This window comes from Sylvia atricapilla, chromosome 17 (genome assembly GCF_009819655.1).
Source record: "Sylvia atricapilla isolate bSylAtr1 chromosome 17, bSylAtr1.pri, whole genome shotgun sequence".
NCBI lineage: Eukaryota > Metazoa > Chordata > Aves > Passeriformes > Sylviidae > Sylvia > Sylvia atricapilla.
Genome location: NC_089156.1, coordinates 8,177,498 through 8,191,502, shown reverse-complemented (window position 1 = coordinate 8,191,502; position 14,005 = coordinate 8,177,498). Strand labels below are relative to the sequence as shown.

At 42.7% G+C, this 14,005-nt stretch overlaps 1 protein-coding gene across 1 annotated transcript in view; it reads right to left on the bottom strand.

Annotated features, from left to right (window-relative positions):
• The window catches only part of GALNT9 (polypeptide N-acetylgalactosaminyltransferase 9), a 122,567-nt gene that overhangs the window by 66,564 nt on the left and 41,998 nt on the right, over nucleotides 1–14,005 (bottom strand). The window contains exons 4-5 of the mRNA XM_066331476.1: nucleotides 12,096–12,270; nucleotides 1,614–1,811 (exon numbers count right to left, since the gene is read on the bottom strand). Of these exons, the coding sequence (XP_066187573.1) occupies nucleotides 1,614–1,811; nucleotides 12,096–12,270 (373 nt within the window). The remainder of the gene's footprint in view (nucleotides 1–1,613; nucleotides 1,812–12,095; nucleotides 12,271–14,005) is intronic.

Here is a 14,005-nt window from a genome sequence, read left to right as displayed (position 1 = left end):
ATGAAATCTTTGGATGATTAATTTTCCTTTATCAATAAACTTTCTCAGGGCTGAGTATAAAAACAGGTATAAAACATCTGTACTTTTAAAACAACGTAGGGTGAGCAAGGCATCTTATCGAGGAAAAACTGATTTCCTAAGTAATTACTTCCCTGCTTATTGAGGTTCCAAGCCAAGCAAAAGGTCAGTGATGATGGACTGTGCTGTCCTGTAGTAAATAAGGTTAATATTACTGTATAGCTCTGTTTTGCAGTCACAGGGCATGAGAATGAACCTGAGTACAATTTGCAACACTTGCTCAAATACAGATTAAAATATTACTGTGCCTGAGAGAAGGGTCCTGTGTGGTGGTTCCATCCTGCTGATCACTTAGAAATGGGATCAGTGTGTCAGTGTCTTCTCACTGCCAAAAGATCACTGGCACTTTTTTCAGTGGGTGTGTTGTTGGAAGTACTCAGATGAACTTTTCAGGATCTGACAACTCAAGCTTTTGCACTGGAAGAGAAGAACATCAGCTCCTCTGCCAGAGCCCACACTGGGACCATACAGGAGAGTTTTAGCTCACTTTAAGATGAAGCTGATATACATCAAAGTGAAGATGACTCTAAGTTGGCAATTTGTGTCCTTCTTAAGAAGTCTTAAAAATAAGAGCATCCTAAAGTGCCTACTTAGGCTTCAAATTTTTTAGCATTTATTTCTAAAGTTGGTAACAACAGTACCCTTAACTCAGCACAATATGTCCCAGAGGAGCTGTTAGACAAGCATCTGCACTGGAGATGAAAGTCTAGGAGATGTGAATTTTCAAATGGAGGGGAGAGAAAGCCCTTTTCACATCAGTTCCAGTTTTCCCACTGTAACAATTCTCAGAAACACCTTCACAATTTCTTTAACAGCATTTCCTCAGAAAATTCCATTTCTGTAATGTAAAATGTTCTCCTATAGGGAAAAGCAAATTGACACACTGACTACACGGTCTGGTGTGGGTTCATTTTAAAATTCAGCCAGTAGGAAAACTCTGAACATGAGCAAAGTTCTCAAAGAAAAAACAACACAAAAAACCAACCCTCCCCCAGAAAACCCCCCAAACAAACAAATTAACAAACAAAAAACAACAACAACAAAATACCTAAAAAAACCACCCTTAAAAAAAACACCACAAAAAAAAAGAAAAAAAAATGGCTCTCAAACACAGCTCCTCGTGGTGCTCCAGGGAAGCTCGGGTTTGAACTGATGACTAAGACTGCTGCCCACAGAACAGGAGTGAAACCAGCTCGTTTGTAATCACATGCACAATACCTTTGTTTCTCATACACACCATGGGCCAGAGTCCACTGGAAAATAAAAGGTTAGATGAAAAGCATCCTGCTGTCCTACCAATGGCCAGAACATGTGCTGGAAGCACACACTCCGAGCCAGAGTACTGGTGTACACTGTGGGGCAGCTCTGAGAGGGAGCACACACATCCAGAGCTTTGAAGAGCCATCAGTTTCCTCCAGCCTCATTCTGTTCCTCCTGCACGAAGCCTGTGGCCTCGTCCAGCTGAATCCCCCCTGGGCAGACAGGCGGGATGGAAACATCTCTGGGCAGAGAGTGACAGCACAGGGGGGATTTACCTGATGGGAGCTGACTCATCCCCTTTATCCAGCCAGTCCTGTGGTGGGATTATGTACATGCACCAGAGCCCCCAGTTGTAGCCGTGGGCGGCGTTGGCGTATTGCTGCACTTCAAAGGTGTTGTACTTGATGTTGTCGATGGCGGGCAGGATGATCCGCTTGCGATCCTCCTTGATCCGGGTGAGCGCCGGTTCCACCCTGCGAGCAAAGGAACAGCGCAGGGTTTTACAGACAGCCACTAATCCAGGTGGTCAAAGGAGGTGCTCTAATCCCGTGAGCATCAGCCCAGCGAGGTGGGGAAGGCAGAGCAGGGCAGAGAGGGACTGCAGCTGCAGTGGGATGCTGCACACAGCACCTGCGCAGGAATTATCACCTCGGTGAGCCTGGGACAGGGTCTAACAACACAAAATGTCACCAAGCACTTATTCTGAGGCCTGGAGACTGTTAATTCATTTCACAGTGGATGAATGTTGAGAGACACCATCACCAATAGCAGCTAAATGGTCTCCTACTGGCTACACCACCAGGATTCCTGGTAGCGATTAAATACTGCCTGATGTGGCCTGAAGAACTAATCACACACCAGGGGCTGCAGGAATCTGAAGGTTACACTAAGATTTTAATCCTGTTTCCCAAGACTGACCCCATCACATCTAGTTTGAATGACAAATGTGGCCGCATTATGCCTTCTAAAACCTCTTTGGTGATGAGAAGATTTCAGGTGCCAGATGGTGCAAAAGCAGCAAACTGCAGGAAATGTTCCATCATTTCAAAAGGCTTTAAAACATCAATGTGCTTTCCACAGAAGCTACATCCCAAAAGGAAAGTAAAAAGCTTCAGTGCAAACACTCATTTCTGACCAAGGTAGTCTGAGTTTGCTATGAATTTACAGAGAAACTGATCCAAAGAGGTAGCAGACTTACATAAGGGTGGAAATAATTCCTCAAAGCAGTATTAGAAAGAGCCACTGGTTCACTCCTTTGTAAGTGTGTTTCCCCTTGAAATGCTTTGAAGATTTTGCAGAGTTCTCACATGGATCTTTAAGGGAATGGTGGTTTGCTGTAACTCACAGAGAGAAGTAGGAGGATTTGAACACTGATCTTTTCTCACTTTTCTTTTGCTGTTGGTCAAAAGGCAATTGCTCCTTTGTGGTTTCAAGTTTGTTACCTCAGATTTTGTTTGTTATATCCAGGCTGTTACCATGAATTTTCTGGAGTAGATCCAACAGAAGATACTGAACATGGTTCAGACTCTCAGCTCATGTGGGTCACACTTGTGCACCCCCACAGCGCCAGTATGACCTACCAGATCTGGATAAGCCACTTCCATTATTTGCTTGAGATTATATTTATGAGATTAAGTGTTTTGAAAACCAGCGTGTGGGTAGCAAAAAAAGTCTTGCAAATCCAACAAAGTGGGGAAAAATGCAGAAAAGCTGAATCTGCTTTGTTCTTTCCATCATGTTATCTCTGCTCAGCAGCAGAAGAAAATTCAGAATGATGGACATGCCATCACTAATTGGTGACTCCATGCATGGACACAGTAGCCCTTGGGCATAAAGCTCTCCTACTCCCTCTGAACTCTGAAACAAAGGATTTCAAAACACCAGACAACATGTGCAGGTGTCACTAACTGTCTGCCCGACTCCCGTGGCATGAACAAATTTATGTTTGGGTCTGATTTCCAGATCTGAAAGCTGCTTGCATTCCTTCCAAAGCAGAAATCTGTGGATGGGTTTCCTTTATAAGAATCAAACTCTGTCATTCACTACCGTGAATTTTGTCTGATTCTTTGACAGCCAAAGAAAGACTGAGAGTTTTCCAAACTACTTTTATCTCTCTTGGTGGGAATTCTCTGGTCACCAAACCCTCAAGCCCACAATTAATGGCATGTTTACCTTGATATAAAGCATGACTGTTTAACCATCATATTCAAAACTACCCTGGAGGTTCCACCTGGGGTGCTCATTTTTCTGTGGTAGGGTAGACTGAGACTGTGTCATGGAAAAGCTGAAAGAAGGTGAGGAATTCTTCCCCCTTAATGTCACATACCTGCAATGGACCCCCACATGTACAGTAATTGCCTCAAACTTTCATTCTCAGCAGAGAGAGGCAGAGGCTGGCACTTTTATAGTCAGATGCTTCTCATAATAGTGTAGACACTGAAACTGGGTGAGATTCATAATGTTCCAGAGGAGCCTCTTTTGAATATAAAGGGAATTTAGCCTGGTGCTTTGCAAGACATCTCTAAAATTGGACTGCTGAAGGATATCCCAAATAATGGTTAGAGAAATAATGTGAAGAAAATACTCAACAGTCACATTGGCTTTCAGTCCTTAATCATATTTGTGATTGTGTTAATCCAATACTTGAGCTTTGGAATGCTAACCTGGGCCCTCATTTTCTTCTTTACATGCAGAACAATTCATTCCCAGCTCTGGTGCTGCTCTCACACAACTATCACCAAAGTACTCCTGTCACTCTACACCTGAGGAATTTCTGTGTTTCCCCATTTGTGTGGCTCACATTTTTTACCACCTAACGTGGTGTTTTGCATCTGAATGGCACAAGGGGGGATCTTTGGAGTGTAATACAACAGTTGGGGTCAAAATACATGATGAAACGTTGCTTCAGCAAGAGTTGATTTCTGACAGATGAAGGCAAGTGCCATGCCAAGGTTATGGAGTCAATTGGTATGAAAGAAACTGCTGGGACTTCATCTTCTAAACCTCCCATCTCACCCACAGAGGTGATTTCCCAGGTCTCTTGGTATCCAGATGTGTGGAAATCACACCCCTGCATCTATCAGGAACAGGAAACATTCCATTTCTGGACAGACTGCACAGCTACCTGACTTCCAAAATATTTTCACACCCACAAGTAAGAAAGTAGGCTCTGAGTCACAGATGGAAAGAGAAAATCCAGGACAGAGTTGTTCTCTTAGCAAAAAAAGCAGAATGGAGAGCCTTTTAATTAAACATTGCATACCTGGGAGATTTCACAGCCTGTCCTGCCCTATAAAACACAGCAGAGAGGCAATGAGGTATTCAGAGGCTCAGCCCAGGCTCATCTCTGTGAGATCTGCAGGAACACTCAAATCCCAGGTCCTGCCAGTGCCCTCTCACTGCCAGCACTGCTTGGGGGCTATTTTTCTGCCTGCCAACATCCCCAGGTAATGGCCAATAAAGGAGGACTGAGTCTGACCAGGACTGGGCAATGCACTGTGTTTGCATTGCTTATCTTGAGTAATCCATGGAATATGAAGGGCTTTCATTGCTATTCATGGCCAGCAAAGCCCAGCCTCAGAGTCACTCTGTAAGGCTGAGCTGAGCTGCACATTCATCAAATCTTCTGTCAACTTTCCTGGTCACTCTGGCTTTATGTAATTGCTTCAGATTTTTAAGAGAATTGTGATTAAATCTTTCCAAGTAATTTCTAATTTTTTTCCCCCTAATTTCAAACTGCTACATTATTGTGTAGATTTATCCACCCTCTTTACAGACACCAGCATTCTTTCCATGTAATTTTTCCACTTTGCCTCGTTTTTTCTGCTATCTGCAGAAGTCAGGTGCTCCTGGAAGCTCACAGGACTGAAAGGATAAGAGGGGAAAAGGTTGCTGAAGTCCAATTATGTCCAACACATTGAGCTGATGACTGCAATATGTGCCTGGAGTATTGTCTTTCCACATAGCCACTGCTGGCAGCGAGGCAGGATTCAGCCCTGCCTGATATGGGCCATCAGCCAGATGTGAATTTTGGGATCCATCTCCATTTTCCATAGGTGCAAAAATATTAGGTTCCTCAGTTTGCACCCGAGTCAAGGTACTTTATGGGCAAAGAGCAGCAAGCACTGTTAACAGATTATTAACTTGAGTAAGAGGGAAAGTTGTCCAAGGCATATTCATAGATATGATGCATTTCAGTAAACTAAAAATAATCAAAAGATTCTGCTTTGAAGGTAAGTCTTCACATCATCTAGTGGGGATTTTTTTTTGTACTTTTGTCTGCACAAGCAGACAATCTGGACTGGAATTTGAGTGACATATGAAGGCCCTCTCCCTTCCATCCTCTCTAAACCTGCATATTTGTCAGTGTCCTCCTCTCTCTCTGAATAGATTGTTGGTGAACGGATCAAACCAGAAGAGAAAGGACAATAAATTTAGTTCTCTTATAGACTCCACTAGGCTAAAGGGTATTTTCACTTCAATTTTATTCACTTTGATTTGTCCAAGTCTGTTGAGCACATCACTGAACAGCACCTGCATTCAATGCTTTTGCCTACCAGTGGAAAGATTTCTTCATTAACAGCGGATTTTCCAAGGTGTTGAGCACCCATGATGACTTTATTGGGAGTTACAGAATGCTGGTTCTGTGGGATTCAAAGAGTAAACGCTCCCAAGATAAACACTGGAGGTAGGAAAAGAGTTGGAAGGCAGAATTTGAGCCAGAGTACAGAATAAGCCTGTAAGAAGATTGAGAGCAAAGGCAGGGGCCACACTGTGATCACACAGGCCTCTCTAATCCCATTGTAAGTCAATCTCTGAACATATATGCATTCTGTATTTAACACTGGTTTGATTCAAACCCCACAGGAAACCACAGCAAACAAAAACTCTGTGTTGCCTTACATCCTTATCAGATTGCTGGAGAATTCATGCCAAAGGGAAAGCCTGATTTTTTCACAATGCTAAAAAGAACAGCTTCTTCCAGATAAAAAAACAGATAAAAAGAAGTTAGTAATGAGCTCCTCAGTGCCCATGATTATATAATTCACCTTTTTAAATATGTAAAAACACCTGCTGACTTCAAGCAGACTTTTAAAAAGGCACAACATTGGAATAAATGCACTCAATCCAAGGGAATCCACATGCATGCCCCAGGCCAGATCCTCTGCTGCCCAACTCTGCCACTTCAATGGCCTTCACAACTTCGGGGATGCTTTGCTAACATGCAGCCTCTGAGAGGCAAACATTGCCTTCCAGGTCCTAGTTAGAATGGCTCTATGAGGCATTTGTCCATGAATTCCTCCCTGCAGCCCAAATGCCACTTTTTCTAAATTTGTTCAAAAGTAAATCCTTTCCTAAATGGACAGGAATTGGAGAATTGAATGTCTCCAATTCTGCCCCATCCCAGGTGGGTACCCAAATACCCTGATCTCTGGGTACTTTTGAGATAAACATGCCTCTTATTTTTTTCCTTCTCCACTATCACTACACTACTTTTTACTCAAATAACAAATAAAGAACTAACATTAAGAAAAATCCAACCTTCTTTTTCCTGCTCTCACAGATCAGAATTTCCTTTTCTTCCAAGCAGTTAGGGAAGATTCCTTCTAAGACATAGATGAAAGACAACATGGTCTCATCTGCTAGATTTTATGGCTCAGTGGGTTTAACACTGTATTTTACTCTGCCTCTACCACTGTCAGGTACCATGAAGTATAAACTTAACAGTGAAATGTAAGAAAAAAGAAAGCTGTGTAAACTGAAAGCTCATTTTGAATGATTTTACACGCTACCTCACATTTCACTGACAATATACATTTATCAGATGCAGACAAGCAGATCTACTGACATACATAATTCTTCACTGAGGCCATCTGTGGAATATTTAATGTGGAATGCCTTTCCTGTAAATAAGTGTTCAGGGAACTGAAAAAGAAATAAATATTATTCTCCCTTTCTTGGTCTCTAAGAGAAGAGAGAAGTTCCCCATCTGTCCTGCCTGACATCTCTATCAGCATTCCTGTGTGCCCAGGGAAGTGTCAGACCCACAGCCCCCAGCTGGAACAGAGGGAATGTGGCACCAACGTCTGCTGGAGAGTTAAAGATCAGCTTTTTGGCTGCCAAACCTCCATGGCTCTTTTCTGCACCACTGAAAAGCAAGGAGGATGCTTCAGTGAACATTCTAGGTTGTTGAGGTAGATGAACAGTTGAAGCTGCTTTTCTGGTACATCCTCTGCGTGCAGGCTGGCACTGTCCCATGGATCCCACATGGCTTCTGTTCCATGCCCCACTCAGATTACACTGGTTTTGCTATCTAAAACACGAATTCCATTAAGTTACCAAAGTGATCCTAAGGCTTTGGATGAGGAAAAACTACAGACAAACACATGATCTTCCCTTTTCATTTGGGTTTCCCAGGTCAGCCTTGGCCTGGTCCTGGGGATGCTGCCATGAGCTGTGTCCTGAGCATGAGGGGTGTGCTTGAATGCTCCAAAGGGCAGCATGCACAGGGGAAGGGCTGCAAAGGTCATTTCACCTTCACCACTTCTCTCATTTAGAAGGAAAGAGCCACCTGGATCTTGTCATGTCCCCAGAGAGCCACTTGAGCTTGAAAAGGGGGGAGTTGACCTACAGGTAGAGATTGGCACCCAGTACATTGCATGGAAATGTTCCCAGGGAGCTCTCAGGGGGACAAAGACCATGTGGCTTTGCCCCAAAAAAGCACAACCATGTCTCTGTTACAGAGTAGTTGGGATAACCAAAGTCAGTAGAAGATTAGGAGGAAACCACTTTCTCCTTTACACACCTCTTTGAGAACCCATTGCTTACTGCATTACACCTTACAGTAGAAAGGATCATCCATAAGCCTAGGGATCTTGATATTTAACTCTTCTTAGTTCATTAAAACACCACTTTTGTATATTTTTAAAACACTGACCACCTCAGGAACAATCCACAAAGATGGGATGTGTGTGACACAATCTGATGGATACTCAAGTTATAGTTCACTTTCTCTTTCTCATGTCAGGCTCTGTCTGGCTGGTATGTTGAAATCTTTTGATTAAATCCTCTTACTTCACTGCTTCTTTATTGATACTCGCCCTTTGTCTGGAAAAATTTTAATTACTGCAGGACTGCATAGCTCCATTCAGTGCCCTGATAATACCTCTGTGATAGGAGCAAAAGCAATTCCTAAGACAGAATGCAACTATAATACTCTATCATTATGTCTTCTTTTATGGCTCCTAGCATCCTCTTTATGGCTGCTAATATATTGTGGGTTTTGCCTTTCACGTACTGATTTCTGCTCTCCTTCACTCAATGTGTCCTTTTCCTCACCCAGAGAATTAACACCCTATCTCTGCAATCTCTCTCCTGCTCCCAGACAGAATGTAGGGAAGGTCTCTTCTCCTTGTCACGTTATTCTTTCCCATCCTCAAAGACAGGAGTTTATGCAATGCTCTGCATGTTCTGCAACACAATCAGCACCCAGGGTGTGCTGGTTTGCTCTCAGTGCTCCTGGGGGTGGCTTCAGGCACACTGTATGGCTCTAACCCAAAAGTGAGAGCAGGAATGCTGTAATCTTCAGAGGAGTGAAGGGAAACTGAACCAAACAAGCTCAAATACACCCTCAGAGAGGAAAGCACAGGGGCTTTTCTTGGTTCTGCTGGGTTGCTGAGTCCTATTGACATCAAGTAACCATTAAAAACAGACCAGCTTCTATTGCAACAGGACAGTAGAATTTTACATATGAAATGTACAGATACAGCACCCTGTAATTCTAATTTAAAATTCCATTTGAGAATTGATAGCAATGGCCTCCCTTTCAGGCAGTCTTCTCCACTTCCACCCTCACAGCAGCTGTATTGGCTCACACTATCAAAAGCCTTAAGGGGAACAGGTCAGTCGAAAATCACTGCTCTGAAATAAAATATTTCTACACCTGAGAAGCCAAAAAGCAGCAATTAAGCACAGCAAAATAAATAATTCAATAGCTAATTTGACCTGCCAGGTTGTAGAGTATTTTTTTTTTATATCCTACCAGATTGTAATTTAGTTTAGAAGAAGTGTCCCTGGAGAGCAATGCTGTGAGAGCCCATAAAATGCTATAGTATGATATCAGGCAAAAAGCCACCTGTAAATGGGCCACTATTGTTTAAAGAAGTTTTTTCCTTGTCAATCCTGCATATTTCATGAGAAAGTGATGAAGTCTTTCTTTGATTCTTTATGAATTAATCTGCCAACTGATTAGGCAGGTAAAGCAGCCATAGATTGGGAAACTAAATTGCACTGCAGGCACTTGACTTTTAGATGGAACACAAACCAAACAGTAAGCTAATGCTCTTTTCTGTGGCAAAGGAATTGGCTTCTTTTTAATTGCCTCACAAATAATCCATAGACAGCTTTTAGTGGGAGCAATCCATGTGGCCTCTGAATACATAAATAAGCATTGAAAACGGGGGGAAATATTCATGCAAGGTGCAATTCAGTAGGAGAACAGAACAGCAGAGCTTTAACAAGAGACTCCCACCTGATTCCTGAGTTTATAGGGCTGTGGGGTGGGGGCAGTGCTAACCTGGTGGGGAAAAAATAGAGCACTCCAGATGGAAGGACTTTAGTTCCTCCCAGTCAAAGGAGATGAGATGAAAATGGAGAGGACAGGCAAGCACATGTGCACAGGTAGACAGAATTAAATCCAGGAGTTCGTGGGGGGAGCAGGGCTGGGGAGGGCTCTGAGCAGCCACAGAGGCTGAGTGGAACAGGAGGAGAAACACCAGCAGGGAACACTCTGAGCCCTGAAAGGTGCAGCTCTGAAAGGAAGGGGTACAGGATGCTCCTGTAGCACCTTTGCTGTCCCCATCGATGCACCAAGTGCCCCAGAGCAGGGGCAGAGCCTGGCCCAGCAGAACAGCTGAGCCCTGGGAGCTCTGGTGGAGGGAAGGTGCACCAGGCAGAGGGCAGAACACACAAACCTTTTATCTTGGGTATACACACTCTCATTTACTGAGCAGTCCAGGTTCTTGCTGTGCTGATTTCAACCCTTTCTGACATTAATGCAAAGCAGTACAGTAAAAAAAACAAACCCTAACAAAGCCCAAAGCAACCACAAAGCCCTTTCCTGCTTACTGACACTATTGCTGAGCTTCCCTGGGTACAGTACATCAGTCAGATTCTGTGTCCTTATAAAATGATAACAAAATTCTCCTCAAGCCCCAGAAAACTGCAGCTGGGGTAGGACAAACACTGGGGGCATCACCCAGAACATGCTCTCCCCAGTCCCTGATCCTGTCCCATAGCTGATATTACCCTAGATGAATGCTTGAAAGAATTTGAAAGATCTACTTGCTTGAAAAGCAAATAAATAAATTAAACCTTAAGCTTCTAGAAAATTACTACAGCTGCTATTATAGCCTAACATAGTCCTAAGGAAAAAAAATTGAATGAACATAAAGCAGGTGCACTACAAGACTTATTTTATTGCATCTTCCATTTTATAAAGATATTCATGAACATATAAAAATAAACACTCCACTCCTTTGCAATTAAGTTTCTCTCTAGTTGTAAGTACAGCTATTTTTAGTTTTAATTTGAGGATATCTCCCAGAATTGCAGAGCGTAATCATTTCCACCATAACTCTGCATCATCATTATCAAATACCAGCCTATCTTTGGAAAATGCATGTTTTACATGCCAAAGGCCCCAGAAGTCCTTCTGCAGCTGATGGTACAGATCAGCTCCTATGGCCCCGACTTCCAGCAATGCCAAATATTGGCCACCAAGTGGTGCTACAAAGGTTTATTCCAAATGCAGTTCTGGCCCATTAAACCAAGAAGGGGATGGGGAAAGGCATGCTAATTTCAAGCCCTATTTAAAAAAACGCAGGCAATGATTTAATGCTTCCCTCAAATGTAAATGCAAGGAAATTTATGAGAAAATCAGATTGGTATCCAAGTTTCTAAGAAGAAATGATAGAAAAATGACAAGGAGGTAAAAAAAGCACTCGAAATCCTCCAACCTCAGAGCCTCCTTGATGGTGTCTCCCCATCTGACTGCTTTGGGATTTCACAGCCATTGTGGTCCCAATTACTTCTCTCTCCACTGAGCTGTGCTAGACCAGGCACAACAGCTTTTTTATGGGTCTTGCAGTCATTGCAGGAGCCTGTCAGCAATGTTGCAATGATCAGGAACACAATTCAGGAGTAATTGCTGATGTGATGACAGCAGCCTGCAGCCCCTCATCCCTGCAGCTGAGCAAAGCTCTCCCACAGGACTGGAGCCCTGGAGCCCCAGGGCACAGTGTCCCAGTGCCACTGTCCCTCTGGGTGATGCCTTGGGGTGGCTGGCCTGGACCAGAGACTGGACAGAGCTAGAGAATAAAGCAGGTATTTATTGAAAGGCCTTGGGCAGGGCTACACCCAAGGTGGACCCAAAATGGTCACAAAATGGACGACCCCTCAGGAGGCCTTACATTTTTATAAGTTTTGGTCCATTTGCATAGTGGGGTTTAATTGCCCAATTACAGCTTCAGGTTGTGAGGTCCAATCCTACTTCTTCCTCCTTTCAGCCCACCCTTGTTTGTGCTTTTGGGCCTAAAAGTTGTCCCTGGTCTTCATCAGGAAAGGATTTGTCTCCCTGCTTTGTGAAGAGAGCTGACTGACACTTCACGTGAGGCTCAGAACCACAGCCCGAGGCAGCACAGAACCTGAACAACATAAAAGCTGAAACTTGGGGCACCATGGGCACAGGCAGCACTCACCAGCCAATGTTGAACTCCACGTGGGCATCAAAGAACCCGACCACAGGAGAGGTTGCTGCTTTCCAGCCCTGGATCCTGGCTCGGATCAGCCCCTCCCGTTTGGTGTTGCGCACTATTTTCACCAGGCCTGGGTACCTCTTGTGGACATATTGGTCCAGGTTAAACTTCAGCTCAACTGCAGGACAAAGAAAAACCAAGCCACATGAACATTTAGAATGAGAAAGGCTTCACAATGTTATGTTTTACTTTGATTTATTTATGCAGAGGGAAAGGAATCATTAAATATTCCCCAACCCTTGGTGAGTCTCACAGGCACAAACCCAGTACCACAGCTGAGGCACAGACCAGTTCCAGGGGTTCCAGCCCAGAGAAATTCCCCACACACCAGAGGCTTGCCCAGCTCTAATATGGCCTGATGGGTCTGAGCATAGTATTGAAGAGGTAGTTTGTCTATGCATTTTTAAAAAACTACTATTCTGATTTTCTGATGATTTGCATTAGGTTACAACCGGTCTCTGGAAGAGCAATTCTGACCATAAACAAGTGTAACATGCCAGTCTCATGATTTATATTTTTTTTCTGATTTATGCTGTTCAGTAGGAGTTAAAAAAATAACCTAAATGGATTTTGGGTCAAGATGCTATTCAGATCACAATTAATTTTCCTCAATTTTCAGGGTTTTCCCTTAAATATAATTAAGATTCCTCAATACCAAGCTTCTTTCCTTTTTAACTAAATGGATATTGAAGATCTCAAATAGACTTCTCTTTTGTTCATTTTCAGGCATTCAATCACAGATGGAGCAGAACTCATTCACCCTTTTTCAGCTTCATTTCAAGAGGCTTATAAACAGGCAAATTACCAAAATGGTCTCTCAATTTTTTTTACATCAATGTAGTTTGGTAATTCATTTACACTGAAACTTATTCATAAAGTGGCTTTTGCCTAAACATATTTATCAGAAAAACTAGTAGAAGCTTCCAGGGCATTAAGAGCCTCATTTTTCTGATCTATATTAGACAGTAGAATCATTATCATTGGAATCAAAGACTTGATAAATCTCCAGTTATTTAGAAGAGTGGCAAAGAAAAGCCATATAAGAGTTCAGAGAAATGATGAGTTCAGTTCTCCTCAGGATTGCCTTGACTCAAACACTTTGCAATCTCATGTAATTACTCCACAGGTTACACTGCCATAACTGAAATCTGAATTGCATAAACATTTTCCTAAATCTATAGGTTTCGGAAGTTTTTTTTTGTTTGACTTCTCTCTTCTCTCAGCTTTCCCTTCTTTTCAGGGATCTCAGAGAGTGAGAGCAACTTAAAACTGAAAGAACTTAAAGCTGTTTATCTGAGGAGGAAACACTAAATTTTAGGCTTATTGGAAAGAAATAAGATTTTAGAAGATGTACCAGTTCTAGGAATGTAGGAATGTTCAAATTTAAGCACGACAACACTGCTAATGCCTTGTGTCCTGAGAATCTTCAAACATAACTGTATTGTGAAATATGCTGGCATTAGCACCCTATATGCTCACCAATATTTTGATTTTGGATTAAATCATAAAGAAACAATGTGCTGCCAAATAAAAGAGTAGTAACTATCTCTAAGGGGAATCTGTTGCCTCACTTTTCCTCGGAAGCAGGAAAGAATTTAAACTTTTATTCCATTGATGATGATATTCCTCTGGATGTGAAAATTTGAAGAAATGTGTCCTATTAAGATTGCCTACACAAATGCCATTCATTCCGCCAGGATTTCAATGAAATCAGCAGGGTTTATCCACATCACGTTTATTTTTTATACAAACAGTCAACATTTACTCACAGCTTTGTGCAAATGGCTCAATCAACCCTCTCATCAACAAACACATTCGCGTTTCACACTTAGAAGTCACAGGAGGCACAGCGC